Source organism: Gymnoscopelus microlampas, assembly GCF_963454915.1.
Source record: "Gymnoscopelus microlampas genome assembly, chromosome: 11".
In the NCBI taxonomy this organism is placed as follows: Eukaryota; Metazoa; Chordata; class Actinopteri; order Myctophiformes; family Myctophidae; genus Gymnoscopelus; species Gymnoscopelus microlampas.
The window spans coordinates 1,670,262-1,695,616 of record NC_139948.1 but is presented as its reverse complement, the minus strand read 5'-3'; the positions used below and the strand labels follow the sequence as shown (position 1 = coordinate 1,695,616).

The window sequence follows — 25,355 nt, the reverse complement described above, 5'->3', positions numbered from 1 at the left end:
TATAATTATTATTATTATTAAAGTGCTCCGCTTCTTCTGGGCTTGTTTTCATAGACCCGGTTGCTTGCATCTCTCACACAACCTGGCAACACTGATCCACAGCACACAGCATCGCATCACATCAGAGTCAGTCACACATCAGTGTATTGTGTGAGTGTAGCTCGATCGAGAGAGAGAGAAAGAGAGGCAGCAGTAGCTCCATGCCCTAAACCAACCCCATGAAGTTGCCTCAAAGATGGCGGACTTCCTGCCGTCGCCGTCGCGCCGCTGCTCCCTGTGCTGCTTCTTCCCCGGCGTGAGCTCCTGCCTGCTGACCCGCGGCGAGGCGGAGCAGCTGCGGAAGAGCCGCGAGATCGACAAGTGTCTGAGCCGCGACAAGACGTACGTCAAGCGGCTGGTGAAGATCCTGCTGCTCGGCGCCGGGGAGAGCGGCAAGTCCACCTTCCTCAAGCAGATGCGGATCATCCACGGCCAGGACTTCGACCAGCGGGCCAAGGAGGACTTCAGAGCCACGATCTATAGTAACGTGATCAAAGGTGAGACCCTCAGGGTGGGGTGCTGCTGGTTGTTGAACACCCTAAAACCTCCTCTAGGGGGGCCTCCGTAAACTCCCGGAGGAGACCCCGGGGTTGGGTCGTTGCTTCGGCGGCGCTGGTAGAGTCGCGGAGCTGAGCTGGGGGGGAAAGTTGGTTGGTAGCGGGGTTGCCATGTCCGCTTGTTTCTGCGAAGTTGCTTGTAAATATTGGTGGTTGCTGTTTTGGGGGGGGGGGGGGGGGGGGGGGGGGGCTTGTTTCTTTATAAGTGTAATTGTTTATTTGGGCTTGTTTTTAAAGTGTAGTTGCTTATATAGGCTTGTTTCTAAAGTGTAGTTGTTTATTTGGGCTTGTTTTTAAAGTGTAGTTGTTTATTTGGGCTTGTTTCTAAAGTGTAGTTGCTTATTTAGGCTTGTTTCTAAAGTGTATTTGTTTATTTGGGCTTGTTTTTAAAGTGTAGTTGTTTATTTGGGCTTGTTTCTAAAGTGTAGTTGCTTATTTAGGCTTGTTTCTAAAGTGTATTTGTTTATTTGGGCTTGTTTTTAAAGTGTAGTTGTTTATTTGGGCTTGTTTCTAAAGTGTAGTTGTTTATTTGGGCTTGTTTCTAAAGTGTAGTTGCTTATTTAGGCTTGTTTTTAAAGTGTAGTTGCTTATTTAGGCTTGTTTCTAAAGTGTAGTTGTTTATTTGGGCTTGGTTTTTAAAGTGTAGTTGTTTATTTGGGCTTGTTTTTAAAGTGTAGTTGTTTATTTGGGCTTGTTTTTAAAGTGTAGTTGTTTATTTGGGCTTGTTTCTAAAGTGTAGTTGTTTATTTGGGCTTGTTTTTAAAGTGTAGTTGTTTATCTGGGCTTGCTTCACAATTTGTACATTATTTAAACCAGTAGTTCTCAAATATTTTCATGTCATGGACCCCCAAATTAATAAGTATTTATCCCTATAACCCCCATCTGAGAATGTTTTGAGGCAGGGAGCCCCGTACCCAGATTTCGTGTTGTTAGAATGTTTCAGAAATCTTCCAAATATAAATATTCCACATTTTATATTTCAAGAATTTTAGAAAATGGCAGATCTACAAGCTCACAAAAGTGACGCGTTGTGAGCTTGTAGATCTGCTATTTTCAATGCATACAGTATATAGGTTTAAAGTGTTCATAATGGTTGCTGCTTTTTGGGCTTGTGTGGTTCCTTATTTCTCTCACAAAATCTGGCAACACTGGTTGGTAGCAACGCATGCTAACAGGGGGAGCAATAAACGTCACTTTTGTCACTCGTGGATACAAAAAATAGAACAGTTCTACGAGCTGGCGACGACATGGCACGTAGAACGTGTGTCTTATTTGGAGAGCGACAGCTTCGTAGTGCGAAGGGAACACATGGGGTTTAACAGTAAAGTTGGGCTAGGCAAGTTGTTGTTTTGTACAAATCGGTGACCCGCTGAATTCTGCGACGCCAGGGGGTTTGTTGCGTTTCTTGCCATAGGCTCTATTCACAGCAGCCATAGTATGAAGACATTCACAGGTGTTACCAATGATACTAATGAAGGCTCTGTTCCATTCTGGTCAAACAGAGTCAGGGTGCTGATATTGTGCATGTTGGCTCAATGGAAACACTCTGTTAGTGTTACACCAGTTGGTCTAAAGTTGGGGTCCAGGGACCCTCATGGGCTTCAAAATGGCCCCTTACGGGAAATTTGTACACTCTCAGAGGTGTGGGGGTCGTGGAAACCACTGTGCTACACTAAATGGAACAGAGCCTTAATTAGTATCATTGGTAACACCTGTGAAGGAAGTGATAATATGGCTGCTGTGCATAGAGCCTATTGTTTTGAATGTTGTATTACGTTCTAGTATATTTTTTATGAAAACAGAAGATAGAAGATCTACTTAAAGAGCTCTGAGCTTGTAGGTCGGCTATTATTGGCGTAGAGATTTGGGGTAAAGGGGGAAATGAGTGAACTTGGGGACACTGAATGTAAGGTTTATGTGGTTTATGCACACCAGCCATATTGGAAAGAAATTGGGCCTCTTCCTTACTTCCTTCACAGGTTTTACCAATGATACTAATTAAGGCTCTGTTCCATTTCATGTAGCACAGTGGTTCTCAAACCTTTTAATTTCAAGGACCCCCATAACTCTGAGTGTGTGCAACTCTCAGAGTTGCACACCTTTTTTAAGGGGCCATTTGGAACCCCCTCAAGGAACCATGAGGGTCCCTGGACCACACTTTTGAGACCCACTGGTGTAGCAGAGTGTTTCCAGTGAGACAAAATGCACAATATCAGCACCCTTACTCTGTTTGACCAAGAATGGAACAGAGCCTTCATTAGTATCATTGGTAACACATGTGAAAGAAGTAAGAAGCGGACCAATGTCTTTCCAAAATGTCTGCTGTGCATAGAGCCTATTGTGTCGAAATGCATTTTATTTTTAAAACTGGCATTGCGTCGGATTCACGTTGAGGGGAAAATATGGATTTATGACCAAAGAGAGCGCATTGTAAATGGACAACTTGAAAGCCCCTTTGAACAGCACAAAGCTCTGGGGTCTCAGAATTCAATAGGTTGCCAACTCCGGTGTAACGTTTGCTAAAAGCTAGCAAGAAACGCCCATGTTTTGTGTTTGTCTACTTAGGGTCTGGTGAGGAGAGATGTACTCATGATCTGATGTTTGAGTCAGTCATCTAAAGCAGAGGTGTAAAGTAACTAAGTACATTTATTCAAGTACTGTACCTAAGTACAATTTTGAGTTATTTTTACTTGAGTATTTCCAATTTTTCAGTATTTTTTACTTGTACGCCACTACATCTCAGAGACACATATTGTACTTTCACTCTATTATTTGAACACTTAAGTTACTAGTAGTTTTTAGATTTTGATTATTCTTACAAAACATACATTAACCACTTCAGCCCTATATACATTTCAGCCATTTGAAAATAGCAGATCTACAAGCCTTTTCGATTTTTATGCTTTTGAAAACTTGTGAAATGGGACATTCTGTATAATGAGTACTTTCTACTTTTGGTACTTTATGTAAAACAAATTACCAATACGTTTGTACTTTTACTAATTCCGGCCTTTTACAAAGTATTTCTACACTGCAGTATTGATACTTTTACTTTAACCACCACTGCATCTAAGTTTTCAGATGCTGCTTATATGAGTGATTCTCAACCCTTGTACGTTCAAGGACCCCCATTTGATAATGTATACATATATTTTTTTGTTAATCTCTTGGACCACAATCTAAGAACATTTTGATTGTTAAACATGATTTGGTCTGATATGGTGATTATGGTCTGTCATTAGTGTCTGTAGACATTCTTGTAATATGTTCTCAGAGATGCTCATAGGCCTGCGTCCTGCGTCTCTGACGCACCATATTGAAAAAGGACGCATTCATGGCACCGTGGTTGCGTCCATGGGACGCACTACAATTTAGTCCCCCCAGGAATCCGTGATTCCGCGATCGCGGAAATTACCGTGGATTTGAAGGCCATCCGTGGATTTCAAAGCCGTCCGCGGATTACAAGGCATAGTGCAGAAAACAAGAAAAATCTCGGTAAAACACCGCCGTATGGAGAAGTATTCTCTCTCTGTCTCAGGGCAGTGCGAGCTGCTGCTAGAGGGAGAGAGTCAGAGTGCTGCGCAACTTACAGCCCAACTTCAGAGCAAGTTAACGATGGCTCGTTGACCCCAATTTGACCACTAGGCAATCAACACTGAACAGCACTAATTAATGGCAGCTGTGATTCTTGTGTCTTTCCGTGCAGCCAGATATCAAATAATTCCCTGTAGAGCAGGGGTCTTCAGTGTTTTCAGGCCAAGGACCCCCTAGTTGAGAGAGAGATGAAACAGGGACCCCCTCTATATTGTATAAAATTGTGTTTCAGATAAACTTTTGCTGCTCTTTTTTCCCTTTACACACCTATAACTCCAAAAATAGCCGATCTACAAGCTCACAAGTGTGAGCTTGTAGATCTGCTATTTTTGGCTAAAGTTCTCCTCAGAAAAGGGATACTAGGATTCAAGTGGTTAATGTAAAAAAAAAATCAAGTACTACAAGTACTAGTTGTCGGATTTGGAATTGTGTACTTTTCTTTCAGATACATGTTCTACATGAATATAACCATATAAGATGAAACACAAGTTAAACGCTGTGCATTTTTGTGGGACCCATAAAATGTCCCTGGGACCCATCTAAAAGACCACCCTTGCATCCCAGGACCCATTACATTGAAAACCTAGCAACATCACTGTGTTCTCTGGATGTATTTACACTTGCAATAATGGTGGAGATTAAATATGTCATTAACCCCCCCCCCCCCCCCCCCCCCCAAGGACCCTGGGGGTCCTTTGACCCCACATTGAGAACTACTGGCTCATACACAGCTAGGTATTAACACAATGTAAACACACGTTATTTTCCTGAAGGCTAGGGCCAGGGTTATCCACATCGCGTCATCAATACAAGTTGTGAATTGATGTGATGGTTGAGGTTGCAGGCAGATTAGTTTAGTCAGCTCCATATGTTTGTTAGGTTTCTGTAAGTCACTCCTCCTGTACATTCTCCTTTACACCCATTTGTAAGTTTGCTGTTGGTGATTTAAAAAGTAGTATTTGCTTAAATGATTAGGCTTGGCTTTACTGATCCTACTCAAGTCAACCACTGATGTTTAACCCGTTAAGACCTGGGAATGCATCTGTGTCATTTTTAGATTCATTTGGCGATTAAAAAAATGGCAGATCTACAAGCTCGTAGCGCGGCACAGAGTGTCGTGCTATGAGCTTGTAGATTTGCCTTTTTTTGTGTGAAATATTTTGCAAATCTGTGTGTGTGTGTGTGTATATATATATACACACACACACACACACACACACACACACACACACACACACACACACACACACACACACACACACACACACACACACACACACACACACACACACACACACACACACACACACACACACACACACACACACATATATATATATATATATATATACACACACATATATATTTGAAATAGAACATTTTTAACTCAAATCTTTGCTTCTGGGTATTCTAAATTCTAACAGTTTTTGGGAAAAAAGTGTATGTTGCTAAAATCAGTGGTTCTCAAATAATATGTATTTGGCCGCGGACCCCCATCTCAAAATATATTGTTCCAGGGACCCCCCAGAAGCAAAGATTTTAGTAAAAAATGTTTGCTTTAAAAATATATATATTCAAAGATTTGCACACATTTTCACGATTTTTCAAAAATAGCAGATCTACAAGCTCATATGAGCGTGTAGATCTGCTATTTTTGAAAAGCCAAAGTATAAAGTATGGATAAAGTGGAATAGTAGGACACACAACTTGGGGATATATAACTCATTTAGGCACAGTAACAGTAAGTAGTGGATTCTTGTAAGGCAAATGTTTTTATTCACAACAAACGCTCATGTAGGTATGGGAGGTCTGTTTGCCCAAGCTAGAATATGGTGCCATTTACACTTTGTGCGGGTGTCAAACACCAAAAATAGCAGATATGCAAGCAAGCTCAAAACATGTCATGCTGTGACACGTTTTGTGAGCTTGTAGATCTGCTATTTCTGTTCAGGCTTCAAGGCTCATCTTGAGCTTTTTGTGCCTATTCAAGTGTTCTATAGACTATATATAATCATCTCGGATATGAAGTTCATTTTCAAGATTTTTCAAAAAAATGCAGATTTACAAGCTCATAGCGCTATGTATATCTGCTATTTTTGAATAGCCAAAGTATAACATTTGGATAAAGGGGGTTATTGTGACGTTTATTTACATATTTAGTAGAGTCCGACCGATAGGGATTTTTGTGACCGATACCGATAACCGATTTTAGAGAGGTTTGGATTATATCGGTCACCGATAACCGATATGCAACAACCGATATTGTGAATTTTATTAGCTGGAATGAAAATAGGCCTTTTCTGTTTTTGTTTTTTTTACATTTACTCAAGTACTGTACTTAGGACATTTTTAAGTAAAATTTTGAGGTATTGTTTTCACTATTATTTAGTAATAGTAAAGTATTGGAAAGTATTTCCAATTTTCAACACTTTTACTTTTACTCCACTACAATTATTTGAAAACTTTAGTTACTAGTTACTTTGTAGATTAAGATCTAGAATATTATAAACAAAAAACACATTAACCACTTCAGCCCTATATACATTTCTGCCATTTGAAAATAGCAGATTTACAAGCTTGTAGATCTGCTATTTTCCAAAGATTTTTATACATTTGAAATCTTGTTGAACAGGACATTCTGCATAATGAGTAGTACTTTCTACTTTGTACTTTAAGTCAGAGTCCTGCAATCGTTTGACGGGTGAAAACGGGTGTAAAATATACTGACGGGCGGTTCTGAAATAAACGCGGTTAGGTAACGTTTTATTGTGAAAATCAGAGAGCCCTGTCTCCGCGAAAACAACGTCACTTGTGTAACTTAACACAGTACAGCACGCTGGTCAGTTATCTTAACTCACAAAACACATTGAACATCCTGTTAAACCTTCAAATTAAAACCATCTGAGACGTAAACAATGACACATGCTTACTGCGTATGTGCGCGTTCACGCGTGTGGCTAAAGCTCGCTCCTCCGTCTTCACTTGTACACTGAATGTAGCTCTATTGTTGAAGGCTGCTATCTATCCTTTTCAACACACTTTTAAATTGAGTGACTGTCTGTAGGCTATTTACATTTTACTCTGCATGTAATCATGGGTAAACGGGCGGACAACAGGTCCATTATTTGACGGGCGGACGCGGGGCGGTTCTGGTTCGTATTTTGAAAGGATCACGGCCAGGGTGACGGGTGGGTCTACTCTGCAGATCTGATTATTGACGGGCAGCGCGGGTTCTCAACATTGGACCCGTGCAGGACTCTGCTTTAAGTACATTTTGATACCAAAACTTTTGTTCTTTTACTTTACAGATTTGTTTTAATTCCGGACTTTTACTTGTAACAGAGTATTTCTGTATTACAGTATTGATACTTTTACTTAATACGCAAGCCCGCTATGGAGACAATTATTTAATTAACACTACAGCTGTGGTGGTGTTGTTTTCGTTTGAGGCGTAACAAACTAAGCCAAAATGACGACGCTAAAATAGAAGTGAGTATAGCCTCACCTCAGCCTATCATTATTATTATAGGACAATCCACAATTATTTATACTGGCATGTTTTGGGCTGAACCAGTCATCAGATTGAACTAATTTACCGTCGCATCTGGGAAAAGTATCCGCTGGTTGAAGCTGCTTTGGTCGACCATCGACGATGTTTTTGTTTTGCTGTTGTGTAGAGTAGTAGAGTATGGTAGGCCTACTGAAAGTAGCAGATCTACAAGCCCAGCGCGCTCTGCTGGACAAAATATATGATTACACCAGCAATGTGCTTTTTGAGCAAACTTTTTTTTTTTTTCATATCGGTCATATCGGTGAGAAATTTCACCGATACGATATGATCCGATATAACCAAATAAGGCCATATCGGGTACCGATATATCGGTGACCGATATATCGGTCGGACTCTAATATTTAGCCCCCTGGTATCCCTTCAAGGACCCCTGGGGGTCCCCGGACCCCACTCTGAGAACCAATGCTTTAAACTGTAGCACAAGGCAGAAGTGGAGCTACCTAGTGCTTTGTAATAGATGGCATGTAGTAGTGTCTCGTTGAAAGAGCATCCATGTGGACATGGCTGGTTTCAATAGTCGATGGTTTTCTGCCACAACATAAGTTCCAGAGATGTTTACTTTAGCCCAGGGGTCTTCAATAGGGGGTCCGGGACCCCTAGGGGGTCCTCAGAGTTACTACAGGGGGTCCGCCAAATCTTTGTGTGATATGTTTTTTTTTTTTTTTTACCTTAACACATTCCCTGCCAGAGTTTATTCATAAGGTACTCACCCACTGCCAGCGTTTTTGAGTTTTATAGCCTTTTGAACCGTTCACAAAAAAATTATATCCATTAAAATCCGCGATCGGATGGTGTTTATAAACAGCAACGACGGACGTACGAGCCCTCATAATGTTTACACTTTTTTTTCTTTTTCTTCTGTGGTATCAGCGGCGAAAAGAGGCTGCAAACGTCATATCCGTTTGGCTGTGACGTGGCTGTGACGTTTCCCCACCGGCCATCTTAGATTAGCTTAGCCTCCGATCGGCTATCAGATCGTTTTTAAACACAAAGAGGATAACCGTTCGTCGATCAAAGAAAAGAAAATACAACCGGAGCTTACCATTCGTTTTTTAAACCGTGTGAAAACCATGATCTTTAGCCAAAACCAGGGAAAAACTGTTTTTTCAAGATAAAAAACGAACCGGAAACGGTTGTCGGAAATTTTCTCATAGGATGGGTCGGAAGCGTCATGGGGAAAAAAAAAATCAAGGATGGTACCAAAACATTTTTTTTTCGTTATCAAACCACATAAAAAGACGATCCCGAGATATCTCGGGATACGCAGGTAAAGGGTGGATTTAATGTCCCGAGATATCTCGGGATTGGCTGTATATGTGTTAACCACTTGAACCCTAGCATCCCTTTTCTGAGGAGAACTTTAGCCATAAATAGCAGATCTACAAGCTCACAACGGCTCGCAGCGCGAGGCGTTGTGAGCTTGTAGATCTGCTATTTTTGGCAAAGAGTTATAGGTGTAGAAGGAAAAAAGAGCAGACCAAGTAAACAAAAAAAAAGTTTATCTGAAACGCAATTTTATACAATAGAGGGGGTCCCTGCTTCATCTCTCTCTCAGCTAGGGGGTCCTTTGCCTGAGAAGGTTGAAGACCCCTGCTTTAGCCCATTCGATCCGGGAACACATCTGTGTCACTTAAGATTTCTTTGTCTATTCAAAAATAGCAGATCTAACAGCTCATAGTGCCGTGCTACGAGCTTGTAGGTCCGCGGACAAATGCATATAATTTTGGGTGGTCCGGCTCGACATGAAAAAAGTTTGAGAACCACTGATATTATAGCAACATAAGTTTTCTTTTTCAAAAAAACTGTTCACTTTAAAAAACATATATTCCAAGTTTTGCACAAATTTTCGCGATTTCCCCCCCCCCCCCCCCCCCCCCCCATAGCAGATCTATGAGCTTGTAGAGCTGCTATTTTTGAATAGCCAAAGTATACAATGATGCTTATAGCAAAAAAAGTGTCATCTAAAATGACACAGCATGTGTTCCCAGAATGAATGGGTTGGGGTGATTTATTTTTTTCTGTAACCCCTTCCTTAATTATTTTGCACAAAGGACATTTTTTGTGAAATATGACTAACAATCAGTTGTTCAGTTGAATTAGAGAGGTACTTTCTGACGTGTTTCAGGATCATTTGAGCTTGAGAGTTTGAATCTTTCTCTGCTGTACAATCGTGTTCGTGGGTCAGTGTCTCCTGGGGAGTTCCCATGATGACAACGATATCATCCATGATCATACAGATGCATTGTAATCTTACTATCATTTTCCTGCAGTTTTCCCAAATTAACATTTTAACTCATCAGCTAAATGTCTGGTAGATGAAATATTCTACCGGCCAGCGGCCAACATGTTTGTGTATATAGAGCATCATACATGCATTTAATCTGCAATAACACATTATGGTGGTGAATAGAAACAAACAATGGGAGAGCTCCAATTAAAATAAATCAACAACTGAATAAACAATCCTAGATCTACGTCAATGGCAGTGAATGTGTTAAAGGGACTACACCATGAATTTGAACTTTTCCTTCTTTTTTGTGTGTTTTTGGTCTCCCCTACCTCTCTTCTATCCCAAAAATCACACCCTGTGTGAAGGAAGCGGTGCCTTTGGGGTGGGCCGTAACTCATTTCAGTTCGTCCCTATTGGTCGTCTGAGTCCACTTACCAAATTTGTACTTGGTAGCATGCTGCAAACTGGAATAATGGCTGTTTAAAGCCCAGCCAATGGGCAGACAGAGGGGGCGGGGCTTAAGTAATTACAGTTCGTCCCTATTGGTGGTTTTAGTCCATGTACAAAATTTGTACTCCGTAGCATGCTGCGAACTTGAGTTATGGCTGTTTAAAGGCCAGCCAATGGGAAGACAGAGGGGGCGGGGCTTCAGCAATTCATGCTCCTCTCTATTGGTGGTCTAAGTCCACATACCAAATTTGGACTTGGTGGCATGCTGCAAACTGGAGTTATAGCTGTTTAAAATCCCGTGCTCATCCCGTGCTCAAAAGGGCGGACGGACATAACATACGCTGGGGGTCCCTGGACCCCGCTTTGATAACTTCAGCATTCATGCTCGGCTCTATTGGTGGTCTAAGTGCACATACCAAATTTGGACTTGGTGGCATGCTGCAAACTGGAGTTATAGCTGTTTAAAATCCCGTGCTCTAAACGGGCGGACGGACATAACATACGCTGGGGGTCCCTGGACCCCTCTTTGATCACCAGTGGCACGTGTGGCCAATGAGAGGAGAGATGGCTTAGGCAAGCTCCAAGTTCGTGTGTGTGTGTGCGTGTGTTTGTATGTGTTGCTTCTTTGCCGTGCTCATCCCGTGCTCATACGCCGTGCTGATACGGACATACGGACAAAGTCAAGTGTAGAGCGGTTGGCACCGCTAAAAATACCCCAGTTTGAACACTCAGGCTTTCACAGCATATCTGGGGTTTTCTGTAAATTGATCTTAAAACAGACCAAACTGATTTGCCCCCGCACGTGACGTCACACAAGCGATACAATCCCTCCCGTTTTTCAGTTCCAACATTAAAAAAAAGAAACATAAACAATATGATATTATTATTATTTTTATTATGCATGGTGTAGATCCTTTAACTGTCTAAAAGTGTATGAGTGCTTAGCACATAATGCATGGTGTCACGCTGAAGGTAGACAAATGATGGATTCAGAGGAACAGAGTCTTACAGCACCTGAAACATTGTTGAATCAATTAGAAATGCTATTCCATGTTCATTCACTGTAGGAGCAGTGTGAGACACCAAGGCTGATATTTGGCTGCTACTATTTTGATGCAAATCTTCCACTCTACCCTGTCACTGCTGAGCTCTCAGACACATTTTGTTGCAAATGTTACCTTTAATTTGACCTTTAACAATGACCATATATTGTCATTGTTGGGTGGAAAGCACCCGTGTCCGAAGACTTTTCAGGAAATGTAACAAAAATGTTCTGAAATACGCTTGACAACTCGTGTACGACGGAGTAGTGCATTATCCCTTTCAATCCGGGAACGCATCTGCGTCATTTAAATTGTAGCTATAACCCTTATTTTATACTTTTGGCTATTCAAAAATAGCAGATCTACAAGCTCGTAGCGCGGCACTCGGTGCCTCGCTACGAGCTTGTAGATCTGCTATTTTTGAAAAATCTTGAACATTTGTGCAAATCTGTGGCTAGCTATATATACTAGACTAGTCCATACCCGTTGGGGATATGAGCATCGTTTTCGTAGACCTGCTTACTTATCCCTTTGGCAAAATCGAAGCCAACATCTTTAACTCAAATCTTTGCTTCTGGGGGAGTCCCTGGAACAACATTATTTTGACATGGGAGGTCCGCGGCCAAATACATACTATCATTTTTGGGGTCCTTGACATGAAAAAGTTTGAGAACCACTGATATTTAAACATACGTTTTTCAGAAAACTGCTAGGATTTAGAAGACATTTGTAGAATTGGAACCTCAGGTCTTAATGGGTTAAGTGATGAAAAAAACGTATGTTGAGATATGGTGATATGAGGTTACAGCGACGATATCCATACTGTTGTCTTTCTCCACTGCTTAAAGGTGACTCTCCACCAAACAGACTGCTACAGACCGGTAGTCTGTTGGCAAAAGTTGGCATTTAGTTCATCAGAAGCAGTCGGCCGATGCGCACATTGTTGTGCTAATGCTTCAGAGCTGGCAGGCTGGTCTGCCCGTGTTGCCAGGTCTGCTTATCATAAGCGACTTTGGGCTTGTTTCCCTGTAAAGTCGCTTGTGAATATTCATAGTTGCTGGTTGCTTTTGTTTGGGCTTGTTTCTGAAGTGCTGTTGCTTATTTGGGCTTGCTTTCAATATTCTTTTTGAAACTAGCTGATATAATAGGGCTCAAGTGGTGAAACTGGTCGCTTCTTTTTGGGCTTGTTTTCATAGACTCGGTCGCTTGTTTCACTCACAGAATCAGGCAACACCGAAGCGAGCTCGGAAACAAACCTTTACCCCCCTCTTTCCCCCCTCTTCACTACCCCACGGCTCTACCAGTCGGCCCAAAGACTGAACATGCTCGGTTTCTCATCTGTTGACTGTGCTCTAGTGTGGATCGAAAATAACATTGGAATGAATGACACGGGCTAATTCTCTTAGCATTAGCCTGGGAAAATCAAATCTGGGAATACTTGTCTGGTTTAGTTGAAGTGGACCAGATTAGTGTAGAAGAGATTGTCGTAATGAATGAGACTTGTTTATTTCTTCCTATAGACAGGGTATTAGGGGCTTACTGGTTCTCAACATGGGGTCCTGGGACCCCCAGGGACCCTTGGGGGAGTTCCCTGGGCACGGCTGAAAATTAACTGTTTTACTCAGTACTAGCACTGGTGCTCCCAATTAAAAGAAATTAGGAGCATTTAGGAAAAAATGTAGGATTAATATGTAATCAATTTTATGCAATATCCTGGGGCCTGGGCTTAAAATAGTAGTGTGTCTGTCCGTCATCCATCCATCTCTTCAATGAGACTGAGGCATCAAACCTGTCCAGAGGAGGACCCTACACTGATTCCGATTAAATCTTCACCTGTGTTTTTTTCTTTGTTCCCCTTCATAGCCCATTTGATTGATATAATTATAATTTCTAAGTTATGAAATAATTGTAAATATAAATAACATGATGTATTACCGTGTATATACTGCGTATACTTCTAATGAATCAGGTTTTTTAGTGTTGCCATATAGATTTCTCAATGGGCTGCATATCGAATATTTAACACATTTGCTGAAATATACAGCTATTGCCACCAAGAGCTACTGCAGCTCAGAGAGGAAGGCACGTTTGTTTTAGCTGACGGCAAGGGAAGAGGAGCGCTCGCTTTGGTTCCCTCCACGTACCATTTTTCAACCTTTTTTCATGCCAAGGACCCCTAAATTGATATACATTCGGCCGCGGACCCCCATCTGAAAATGTTTTGTGCCAGAGACCCCCACCTCACCTGGTCCCCCCCCCAAGGACCACTGGTGGTCCCCGGACCACTGGTTGAGAACCACTGTACTAGGGCGTCCCCCAACTAAATCATTGATAGCTAGGACCCAAATGGATACTTATGGCTCTGTAACTGAGAGTGTTAATTGAACTTTGAGACGAGTCCCTTCACGGGTTCGTTTGGTTCCATTTGTCCACTCTCAGAGTTCAATTAACCCTGAGGATTTTTGCAGTGTAACTTGGGGTCCCAGATAAAAACGGGGGGGGGGGGGGCCTGTGGCCTAACGCATCAAACCGAGGGTCCTGGAAATTCAAAGCAGGGCTGAGAATCACAGACTTTAAAACCAGAACGTTCCCCCCGCTCCCACCCCTCCCCCCCAGTAACACAATATCCCCTTATCAAAGTAAAGTTCTTGTTTTGCCAGAAGCATCTTGTGACCCACACGGTGTCCCCTCCCCCTCGCCCCTCCCCCCCACCGGTTGAGAAATGCTAACTCTTAATACGAGTAGATTTAAGAAAGCCAGTTTCACAATACAACAGCCCCAGTGAAAAGCCCTGGAAGCCGCGGCACGCACGCACGCACGCACACACACACACACACTCACACTCACACTCACACTCACACTCACACACACAATGAATTCCCCACATTCAGAGAGAGAGAGCCGTGATATTCAAATGTCCTCCTCCTCCTCCCGCTGGCTCCATTGACTGACTTTGCACCGTAGTACAGTAACCGGGTCGGCCTGTTTTTCACCCCGTCACCTTGTGTGGTATCGCCCTGGGACGACCGCATAGAACCCGAGCCCCCCCCCCCCCCTAGGAACGCATCTGTGTGTCATTTTTAGATTTTATTTGGCTATTCAAAAATAGCAGATCTACAAGCTCATAGCTTGTTGAGCTTGTTGATCTGCTATTTTTGCAAACATTTTTTTACTCAAATATTTGCTTCTGGGGGTCCCTGGAACAACATATTTTGAGAGGGGGGTCTGCGGGCAAATACATATCATTTTGGTGGTCCTTGACATGAAAAAGATTTGAGAACCACCATTTGTAGAATCCCCCAGAAGCATTGATTTGAGTTACAAATGTTTGCTTTAAAAAAATATATATATTCAAAGATTTGCACAAATCTTCACGATAAAAAAAAAAAAAATAGCAGGTCAGTGCCGCGCTATGAGCTTGTATATCTGCTATTTTTGAATAGCCAAAGACATCTTAAAATGACACAGATGCGTTCCTGGTCTTAATGGGTTAATGCTAGCCTGGTAAACCCTCCCTCCGGAAATCTCATTTCCATTTGATTTCAGAAAGGAGTCTGGTCTGAAACGCCTTTCTGCAATAATCGCTGTGGGCTGGAGTTGGGCGGGAGTAATACCGTTGACTGACAACCCCTTCAACCAATGATCCTTCAGCCAATGAGCAGTTCATTTTGACGAGCTCCAGACTATGTGACGCAACGGGACTTTTGGGACGGCCATGCCGAAAATAGGTTGCCTTATTGGGATACATGCGTGTCACTCCCCGCCCCTGCCGGTTCTCTAAATTTATATTTTTAAATAGGCTCTGTCATGATTAATTGACCACATATATGAAGTTAAACAACTAAATTCTATCCAAACGATATCTTATAAGTAAATTCCGTGCCTCAAAAAAGAAGTTTGAAAGCGTTATAAAACTGAAAGTAAGAAGTGAGGGCACTCGCACAAACAACAATGGCTGCCGTTCGTCTTTTGTCGGCGGCTCTCAGGCTGCACTCGGGTTCATTCGGGCTCACTCGAACTCGCCACCTGATTGGCCAACTGTCGCTGTCAATCACAGAACAATGAGCGACGACGCTGATAGGCTCGTCGGCTCGGCGAGCAGAGCGATTATTGGAGAAAGGCGTTTCAGACCAGACTCCTTTCTGAAATCAAATGGAAATGAGATTTCCGGAGGGAGGGTTTACCAGGCTAGGTTAATGCAGTATGTAAGGAACAATAAAAGTAGGGCTTCAACAATCGATTCCGTTTTCTTAGAGATTTTGTTAGATGAATCAGTTAACCACTTAAAGGACGACTTCACCCATTTTCATTTTCATATCTTCATATAATTTGTCCTCACTAAGAAACCCGCCTACCAGTGACGTCATCGATGGGGAATCCAAGCTACAGGCTTTCCATTCCTGGAAAGTTAGCACGCTATAATAGAAGCCATTGTTCTTGCATTAATACAAAAAAATAACCAAACCTGCCTACCGATGATGTCACTGGTAGGTGGATTTCTGAACTTGTCCACAGACCTCCTCTGAGACAATTTCAATGTTATGAAAGTCGTGCGGGCAATATGAATGTATGCTTTGTTGCCGACAGTGCAGCATGCAGAAAGTAGACGATCTACAAGCTCACAATACATTTTAAAACACCTCTTAACTCTCAAACTATAGGCACTGATATATCATAGTAGTGTGAAACATAATTCACCATGTTCTCCACAAGTGGGCAAGTAGCATGGAATTACACAGAAAACGGTACAGGTCTGAATGCTTGACTCTGTTGTTTTTTTAAATAGCTCATGTATATAGGGTTATAGAGGTTAAAACTGTATTTGAGAATATAATGAACACATTTTTCTGTGGACCCCCAGGAACCCCCACAAGGACCCCTGGGGGTTCCCAGACCCCACACTTCTCTGCTTCTGGGAGAAGGTCCCTGGAATGAAATATTTTGAGAAGGGGGTCCGCGGCCAAATCAATTTTTACTGTTAGGATTTAGAAGACATGTGCAGAATCACCCAGAAGCAAAGATTTGAGTTCAAAATTTTATGTTAAAAATATATATATATTCAAAGATTTGCACACATTTTCATGCTTTTCTCCCATAAAAATAGCAGATCTACAAGTTTGTAGCGCGGCACTCGGTGCCGTGCTATGACCTTGTAGATCTGCTATTTTTGAATGGCCAAAGATATCTAAAATGACACAGATGCATGCCAGGTCTTAATGGGTTAATGTTGGAGGGTTGCCATAACCTTTTCACTCGAACTTAACCTTGAGAAATGTAGATCATTTCAATAGATCGCCGTTTCTGTTGATTGCGAAAGATGCATTGCAAAGCCCACAGTGCAGTGGTGTAAAACAATTGTTCAACTTTGTATTAACCATAGTAATCACTGCTATAGAGTGCTGCACATTTGAAACCTTTCAGAAGAAAGAACACCACAAAGATCATTTATCAGCTTCATTTTTAGTGTTCCAGTTCTAATCTGTGTCTGCTTATTTGTGTGTGTCATCACTTCCAATGTCACTTGTTTATGCTGTATAGAAGTCTCTCATTAGATAAGATTGGTACTTAACCCATTTAGTGTGGGCACCCCTATTTGTAACTCTACCTTTCAAGACGGCCTGTTGCTATGTACAGTATATAGCAACAAACATTTGTTGTAATTTTTGAATACATTTTTGAAGTTTGTCAGAAAACTTAGGTTAGGATTTAGAAGGCGTTTTTAGAATCGGCCTCAGGTCTAAATGAGTTAATGACAAACGATCCATAGGCAGCTCCAAGCCATTTTAGAGAACATACTGTATATGAACACTAGCAGGTGTGAATCTGTGCAGCTGTGAATGTCCCTGTGACTCAGTGCAAACAGAGAACATCAGACAGTGTGACCGTTGGACCTGGAAACGGTCGTCTCACTGTCACTTCATAGGAAATGAGTTGACACTGGAAATGTACCTTATGAATCGAAAAAGTAACTATTAGTGTTCACTGTAAAAACCTCTGTTAACCCCTTGAGACCTGAAGCCGATTCTACACGTCTCCTAAATCTCAACAGTATTCTGAAAAACGTATGTTTCTATATCGGTGGTGCTCAATCTTTTTCATGTCAAGGACCCCCAAAATGACATGTATTTGGCCGCGGACCCCCACCAAAATATTTTGTTCCAGGGACCCCCAGAAGCAAAGATTTGAGTTAAAAATGTTCGCTTTAAAAATATATATATTCAAAGATTTGCACACATTTTCACGATTTTTCAAAAATAGCAGATCTACAAGCTCGTAGCGCGGCACTCGCGCTACGAGCTTGTAGATCTGCTATTTTTGAATAGCCCAAAGTGTAAAATAATGCTTTTTAAGCTAAAAATGACAAAGTTCCAGGTCTTAATGGGTTAAATTAACTGACACCTCCATTTGGATACATATGGTCATGGTACACTGAGTTACTGATGAATAAATGGAGGATTTGACTGTTTTTTCTCAAGCGAATGCCCTATTTCGTCAAACGAGAGTGACGCACAACAGTAGTGAAAATAGCCGATCTACAAGCTCGCAACACGTCGCAATGGCTATTTTAAGTACTTTTAAAATGTTTTTAAAATAAGAAGCCGCTTTCGACATGCAAGGTTTCCATGCGACAGTGACATTAGTTATTCTTAAAAAAAATCAAAATCCTAACAGTTTTTTGAAAAAAAATCTAAACATTTTTTTTCAAGATTTTTCAAAAATAGCCAAAGAAATCTAAAGTCAATCAGATGCGTTCACTGCCAACAATCTGAAAACCAACCTGAACTTTATTTCCTGAAGGATTTTTTTTTCATTCATACAGGAGAAACCTAGAATGTCTGGAACTTGTCAACTTGTGTCAGTAACTGTGAAATGAGCTGTAGTTCAGCCCCTTTGTTTGGATAACGATGCAGACTGCTCGTCTGATAGTGTAACACCAGATGACTTATACAGGGGTGATGCAACTTTGATGATGGAGAGGGCCACTATATTTCCACACTCACTCCAGAGGGCCACATTGCATATACCGTCTCTCCGTTTTGAAACTTTTTTCGTAAATGAATGCCGTCGCCATTCTGTGTCACACAAAAGTAGCAAAAATAGCAGATCTACAAGCTGAAAGCGCCTCGCACCGCGACGCGTTTTGAGCTTGTATATCTGCTATTTTTGCTATTTTAGAATTGGTATCCAGATTTTATTTTTGTGCTATTTTTTAATTGGAATCCTGAAAAGTAACATTTTTGTTTGATTTCAATTTCATTTAATTTTTTTGCATTTAGTTATACTCATGTTAACTTTATGAACTTAAATACAAATTCATTGGACATAAAAAAAGACAATAGAATTGTAATACCAGTCATTAAATATGTGTCATATCTGCCATGTGCAACTTTTGATTATGAAGCCTAAAAGCAGGCTTCATATGTTCCAATAGTGTTCAATCGCCAAACACACAATGAAATCGTTAATCGCAATTATCTGAGTGACAATTAATCGTCAACTTATATTTGTAATGGTGACAGGCCTAATGGCCATCCTGAGGTTGCTTTACCATGCTGCCTGGCTGCCCCCAAGTCTGAAGCTGAGCCCTGCCTGCCTGCCCATCCTGGGAGACTGCATGTTTGCATCCTGCTATTGTTTGCCCCTCTAATGACTAGCTGTGTGTGTGTGTGTGTGTGTGTGTGTGTGTGTGTGTGTGTGTGTGTGTGTGTGTGTGTGTGTGTGTGTGTGTGTGTGTGTGTGTGTGTGTGTGTGTGTGTGTGTGTGTGTGTGTGTGTGTGTGTGTGTGTGTGTGTGTGTGTGTGTGTGTGTGTGTGTCTGTGTGTGTGTTCAAGGTAAGGCAGAAAGGTGTACGGTAAATGTCAGAACAGGTGTCTTTTAAAGGAGCATTTCAACCGCCTATCTTCGTATAATTGGTCCTCACTAATGCTCATTGTAATGTGGTGCCATTTTTGTCTATATATTCTGTATCTCAGAGGAGAAGAGAGCTATTTATTTTTTTCCCCTTCTTTTTGTTCTTAATGCAAGAACAATGGCTTCTATTTCGGCATGCTAACTTTCCCGGAAGGGAGAGCCTGTAGTTTCTATTGGCTTGGAATCCCACTGGTCACTGGTAGGCGGGTTTCGGAACCGTCCACAGCCCCACTAATGAGACGCGGAGTGAGTCAAAAACAGCCATCTTATTCACCTGTTTCCTAGGCTGTGTGTTTTCCACTTCCTGTCGATTTCATTGGATATCATTGGTCATCTGACCAGTTTCATTGGATCAAATCGACAGGAAGTTGAAAACGCACAGCCTAGGAAACAGGTGAATAATGAGCATTAGTAAGGATCATTTATATGAAGACGTGGTTGGAAATGGTTGACGTAAAGAAGCACGTTGGTCAAAAATCTTCGTGGTGTGTGTCTGTGTGAGGACGAGGCTTGTGCAGTACGTGAAGACAGCTTTGTTAGCACGTCGGCTAGTGTATTCAGTGGTCAGAGCCATCTGCGTTGATGCAGTGCTTTATTTGTCTTACATTTAAAGTCTGAACAGTAAGGTTTGGATCCTTTCAGGTTCCTTAATGCATTGGTTCTCAAAGTGGGGTCCGGGACCCCCAGGGGTCCTTGAGGGGGTTCCAGGGGGTCCCTAGTCAAATGATTGATAGGAACCAAATGAACCCTTATGGGTCTGTAACTCTGAGAGAGTACAAATGGAACCAAATGGACCCGTAAGGGTCCAACTCTGAGAGTTAATCTAACTCTCAGAGTTAGATTTACATTGATTTTGCAGTGTATATTGGGGCCCCAGAGATAAAAATCAAATAGCGTTCCTTGAAATTAAAATGTTTCGGAATCACTGCTGTAGCCTTTAAAAATGGTCTCTTTTGGGGGTCCCTGCCATATCTTTTCAAATGGGGGTCCGTGAGCGAATATGTAAAAATATGGGGGTCCTTAACATGAAAAAGTTTGAGAAGCACTGCCTTTAATGATTCCCTAAAGGCAGCGCTCCACCACACTGATTTAGTCCCGACTCGGGAGGCGTTGGAAAGCGTCTGCTGCTGACAACTTGTTGTCGGATAGCGTCATTCCGTCGGGTCAGCACCTCTATCAACCCCCACGATGACAAACCGAGCATGTTCAGTCTTTGGGACGACTGGTAGAGCCGTGGGGTAGTGAAGAGGGGGGAGAGAGAGGGGGGTGAAGGTTCGGTCCGAGCTGGCTTCGGTGAGTGAAACCAGGTCTATGAAAACGAGCCCTAAAGAAGCGACCAGTTTCACCACTTGAGCCCTATTATATAAGCTAATATAAGCCAAAAGCAACTACACTTCAGAAACAAGCCCAAACAAAAGCACTTTTTGATATCTATCTATCTACGTTTTTCAGAAAACTATTAGGATTTCGAACAGTGGTTCTCAAAAATAGCAGATATACAAGCTCACAGCGCTTGCAAGCTTGTACATCTATTTTTGAACATTTTTGAAAAATCTTGAAAGAGTTCTCTTTTTTTTGTGTACTCAAATCTTTTATGGGAGGTCCCTGACACAAAACATTTTCAGATGGGGGGGGGGGGTCTGTAGTAGGGCTGAACGATTTTGGGAAAAAATCTAATTGCGATTTTTCTGACCGATATTGCGATTGCGATTTGATTGCGATTTTTTTAATTAAAAAAAAAAAAAATCTTAAACATTTTTTTAAAGTCAAGCTTCAGTTTAGTATTCACTGTGTACGTTTAAAAAGTAATTGGAAGTAATGGAACATTACCAAATGGCATACCATTTATTTACTGTTCTAGATTCTAATAAATAAGGATGAGAACTAAAAGATATGAATTGCTTCATTGCTTCCAACATGTATCTTCCAAGTACTTTTTTCCCCATGTATATATTTAAACATTTAGCTGGAATAGAAATAGCTTATTTTTGTAAACAACCCAACATTGAACTTGTTGTCATTAACTTATGGCTCAAGAAGAGAAGCTTTTTCTGAAATGAAGTTCAATAAATAAAAATAAAATTAAACAAATAATTACCATTTCGTGTAAACAATTCACAGCAGTGAAATAAGTAAGTCTTTCACTTATGGCTCCAGAAGCATATTTACTGATATCCAGTATTTAGCTTATGTAGATTAACATTCAACTAAAATTAACACTTTTTTGTCTCACAAGGCAAAGTCCTCTCCTACTGTACATTGTATTACTACTACTCCTTGGAAGTGAAAAACTCAGAATACATAACGCAGTGGTGGAAAGTAACTAAGTACATTTACTTAAGTACTGTACTAAGTACAATTTTGAGGTATTTGTACTTCACTTGAGTATTTCTAATTTCCAATACTTTAACTCCTACTCCACTACATCTCAGAGGCAAATATTGTACTTTTACTCCACTACAATTATTTGAGAACTTTAGTGACTAGTTACTTTGCAGATATAAATTATAATATTATAAAACCTACATTAACCACTTTAGCCCTATTTTATACCTAGGTAATTTGAAAATAGCCGATCTACAAGCTCACAACTCGACGCGTTGTGAGCTTGTAGATCTGCTTTCAAACATTAGTATTTTTACTTTTGGTACTTTAAGTACATTTTACTTAAATACTAATATACTAATAAAATACTAACCAATACTTTTGTAGGCCTACTTTTATTCAAGTCAATTTTGAATTTGGGATTTTTACTTGTAAGAGAGTACTTCTACATTGCAGTATTGATACTTTTATTTAAGTACAACATTTGAGTACTTTTTCCACCACTGTACATAAGTGACAAAGATACAGTTCATAGTCGCTTCTTTTGTTTTGGGCTTGTTTTCATAGGCAGGGTTGCTTATTTCTCTCTCAAACCCTGGCAACACTGACCAGGAAGTGCTTTGCATCGTATTGTTGTTTACATTGGATCACAGCATCCGACAGTAATAGTTTAATAATGATGGGAAAAATATAAGTTACACTTACAGAAACAAACATAGATATGAGCAACACTACTACTACACTACTTGTGTCGAACCGAAAATAATGTTTTACCGCTACGCGCGGCATCGGGGACTTAAGTTGCGCAACGCGGCCGCTCGACAAACTTTAACCTAACTCTATGAGAGGGACAGAGCGAGAGAGAGAGAGGGGGGGGGGGGGGGGGCGGGGAGGGCGCTGCCCTCTCGCTCCCTGTAGAGAGAGGCAGCCACTCTGGATAGAAGGAGACAAGTCCCGCGGGTGCTCTGGGATTAATATTAATATTACAATTATTTATTATGATAAAATAAAAAAATAAAAAATCGCGGCCTTTGCGATTAGCTAATCGCGTGGTTTCAAATCGCGATTTCGGTTTGAAAACGATTAATCGTTCAGCCTTAGTCTGTAGCCAAATGCATCATTTTGTTTGTCCCTGGCACGGAAAAGTGTGAGAACTACCGATTTAGAAGGCATTTATAGTATAGAGGATATGCGTGTGACATCATCATCAAACCCAGAAGTTATGCAGGAATGCCTACTGAGTGTCAAAAAAATACTTTCTGGCCTTGACAGCCCATGCATCCAAACAGAAAAGTCATATCTGATTGCATTAAACAACATTAAACAATGTTAAACTCATTTTGCATGTTTCTTTGCCACTCGATTTGCCATTCACTTTAAGCATGCGCATATCCTCTATCGGCCTCAGGTCTTAATGGGTTAACTTGTCATTAATCAGATTGCCTGCTCCAACTTATGTGCAGGAAGAGGGCAACTACACACCGCATAGACCACAGTAAAAAATGCTAATAAACAGCTTAACTTTGGGGAAAGTGAAAAATCTGCATCTCATGTGGCTGTGGTTTTACATCTATAGGCTCTCACAGCAGCCAAATTGTGAAGACATTCACAGGTGTTGCCAATGATACTAATGAAGGCTCTGTTCCATTCTGGTCAAACAGAGTCAGAGTTACACCAGTGGGTCTACAGTTGGGGTCCAGGGACCCTCATGGGCTTCCAAATGGCCCCTTACAGGTGTGTAACTCTGAGAGTGTACAAATGGTTCCATTTGTACACTCTCAGAGTTATGGGGGTCGTGGAAACCACTGTGCTAGACTAAATGGAACAGAGCCTTCATTAGTATCATTGGTAACACCTGTGAAGGAAGTGATAATATGGCTGCTGTGCATAGAGCCTATTAGTCAACCCGCAGCAACTCTCTCTCGTCTTCCTCCAGGTGTGCGGGTGCTGGTGGACGCCCGGGAGAAGCTGTGCATCCCGTGGGGCAACGCGGCGGCCAACCAGCGGCACGGCGACACGATGATGGCGTTCGACACGCGCTCGGCCATGGTGGCGCACGGCGGCCACGGCATGGTGGAGAGCAAGGTGTTCCAGCACTACCTGCCCTCCATCCGCGCCCTGTGGGCCGACCAAGGCATCCAGAACGCCTATGACCGCCGCAGGGAGTTCCAGCTGGTGAGCGTTTGACACTGTGTGTGTGTGTGTGTGTGTGTGTGTGTGTGTGTGTGCGCGCAGTGGTGGAAAAAGTCCTCGAATGTTTTGCTGAAGTAAAAGTGTCGCTACTGCAATGTAGAAGTATTGTTGGTATTAAAATGTACTTAAAGTACCAAAAGTAAAAGTACTAAAATGTTTGAAAATATCAGATCTACAAGCTTGCGATTTTCAAATAGCCTAGATTTAAAATAGTTCTAAAGTGGTTAATGTATGTTTTATAAATAATTAATGTCTACGAAGTAACTAGTAACTAAAAATGTCAAATAATTGTAGTGGAGTAAAAGTACAATATTTGCCTCTGAGATGTAGTGGAGTAGAAGTTAAAAGTATTACATTGTAAATACTCCAGTAAAGTAATAGTACCGAATCTTTTTTTTTTTACTTAAGTACAGTACTTGAGTAAATGTATTTAGTTACTTTACACCACTGTGTGTGTGTGTGTGTGTGTGTGTGTGTGTGTGTGTGTGAGTTAGAGTGTGTGCGCACACTTTAGTGATCTGCACCTGAAAACAGTGCTCCGAGCATTAGAAATATTATCAGGGCAAAATGACCCTGGCCATACATTTGACCCCCAGTGTCTTGAAATGATTTTACATTTTTTTTTAACTTGTCATTAATCAGATTGTACTAGTCCACACCTGGGTATGTTGCGCCTGCTCCAAGTATGTGCAGGGCGAGGGCAACTACACACCCCATAGCCCAGTGGGGCTCAACCTTTTCGGGCTGCAACCCCCAAAAAGAATCATATTTGAACTGGGGACCCCCCATAAAGAATCACATTTGAACTGGGGACCCCCCATAAAGAATCATATTTGAACTGGGGACCCCCCATAAAGAATCACATTTGAACTGGGGACCCCCCATAAAGAATCACATTTGAACTGGGGACCCCTAACATAATCATATTTGAACTGGGGACCCCCCAAAAAGAATCACATTTGAACTGGGGACCCCTAACATAATCATATTTGAACTGGGGACCCCCCAAAAAGCATCACATTTGAACTGGGGACCCCCTAACATAATCATATTTGAACTGGGGACCCCCCACCCAGACAAGCACTTGGAATTGTAAGAGTTAAGGCGTTACATTTAGTTTGACTCTGTACCACAGATACATATTGTGAAAATAGCTGATCTACAAGCTCACAACGCCTCGCAACACGTGAGCTTGTGTCTCACAAAGTTTGCCTCTTTTCAGTTTTTTTTAGGGACACATTTTGTTTTAAACATTTTTCACTGTCTTCTGGGGACCCCCCAAAAAACATGCGACGACCCCCCCAGGGGGTTCCGACCCACAGGTTGAGAACCACGAATAGCCCCACAGTAAAAATGCTAATAAAACGGCTTAACTTTGGGGAAAGTGAAACATCTGCATAGTCATGTGACTGGGTTTCACATCGATTGGTCAACCCGCTCAG

General features: G+C 41.6%; 2 protein-coding genes across 2 annotated transcripts in view; one reads left to right on the top strand and one right to left on the bottom strand.

Annotated features, from left to right (window-relative positions):
- rgs9a (regulator of G protein signaling 9a) overlaps positions 1-317 on the bottom strand; it is a 514,629-nt gene extending 514,312 nt beyond the window's left edge. The window contains exon 1 of the mRNA XM_084070889.1: positions 212-317. The gene's annotated coding sequence lies outside the window, so the exon portion shown is untranslated. The remainder of the gene's footprint in view (positions 1-211) is intronic.
- The window catches only part of gna13b (guanine nucleotide binding protein (G protein), alpha 13b), a 43,467-nt gene continuing 18,237 nt past the window's right edge, over positions 126-25,355 (top strand). The window contains exons 1-2 of the mRNA XM_084070886.1: positions 126-536; positions 23,657-23,895. Of these exons, the coding sequence (XP_083927012.1) occupies positions 236-536; positions 23,657-23,895 (540 nt within the window). The 5' untranslated portion in view covers positions 126-235. The remainder of the gene's footprint in view (positions 537-23,656; positions 23,896-25,355) is intronic.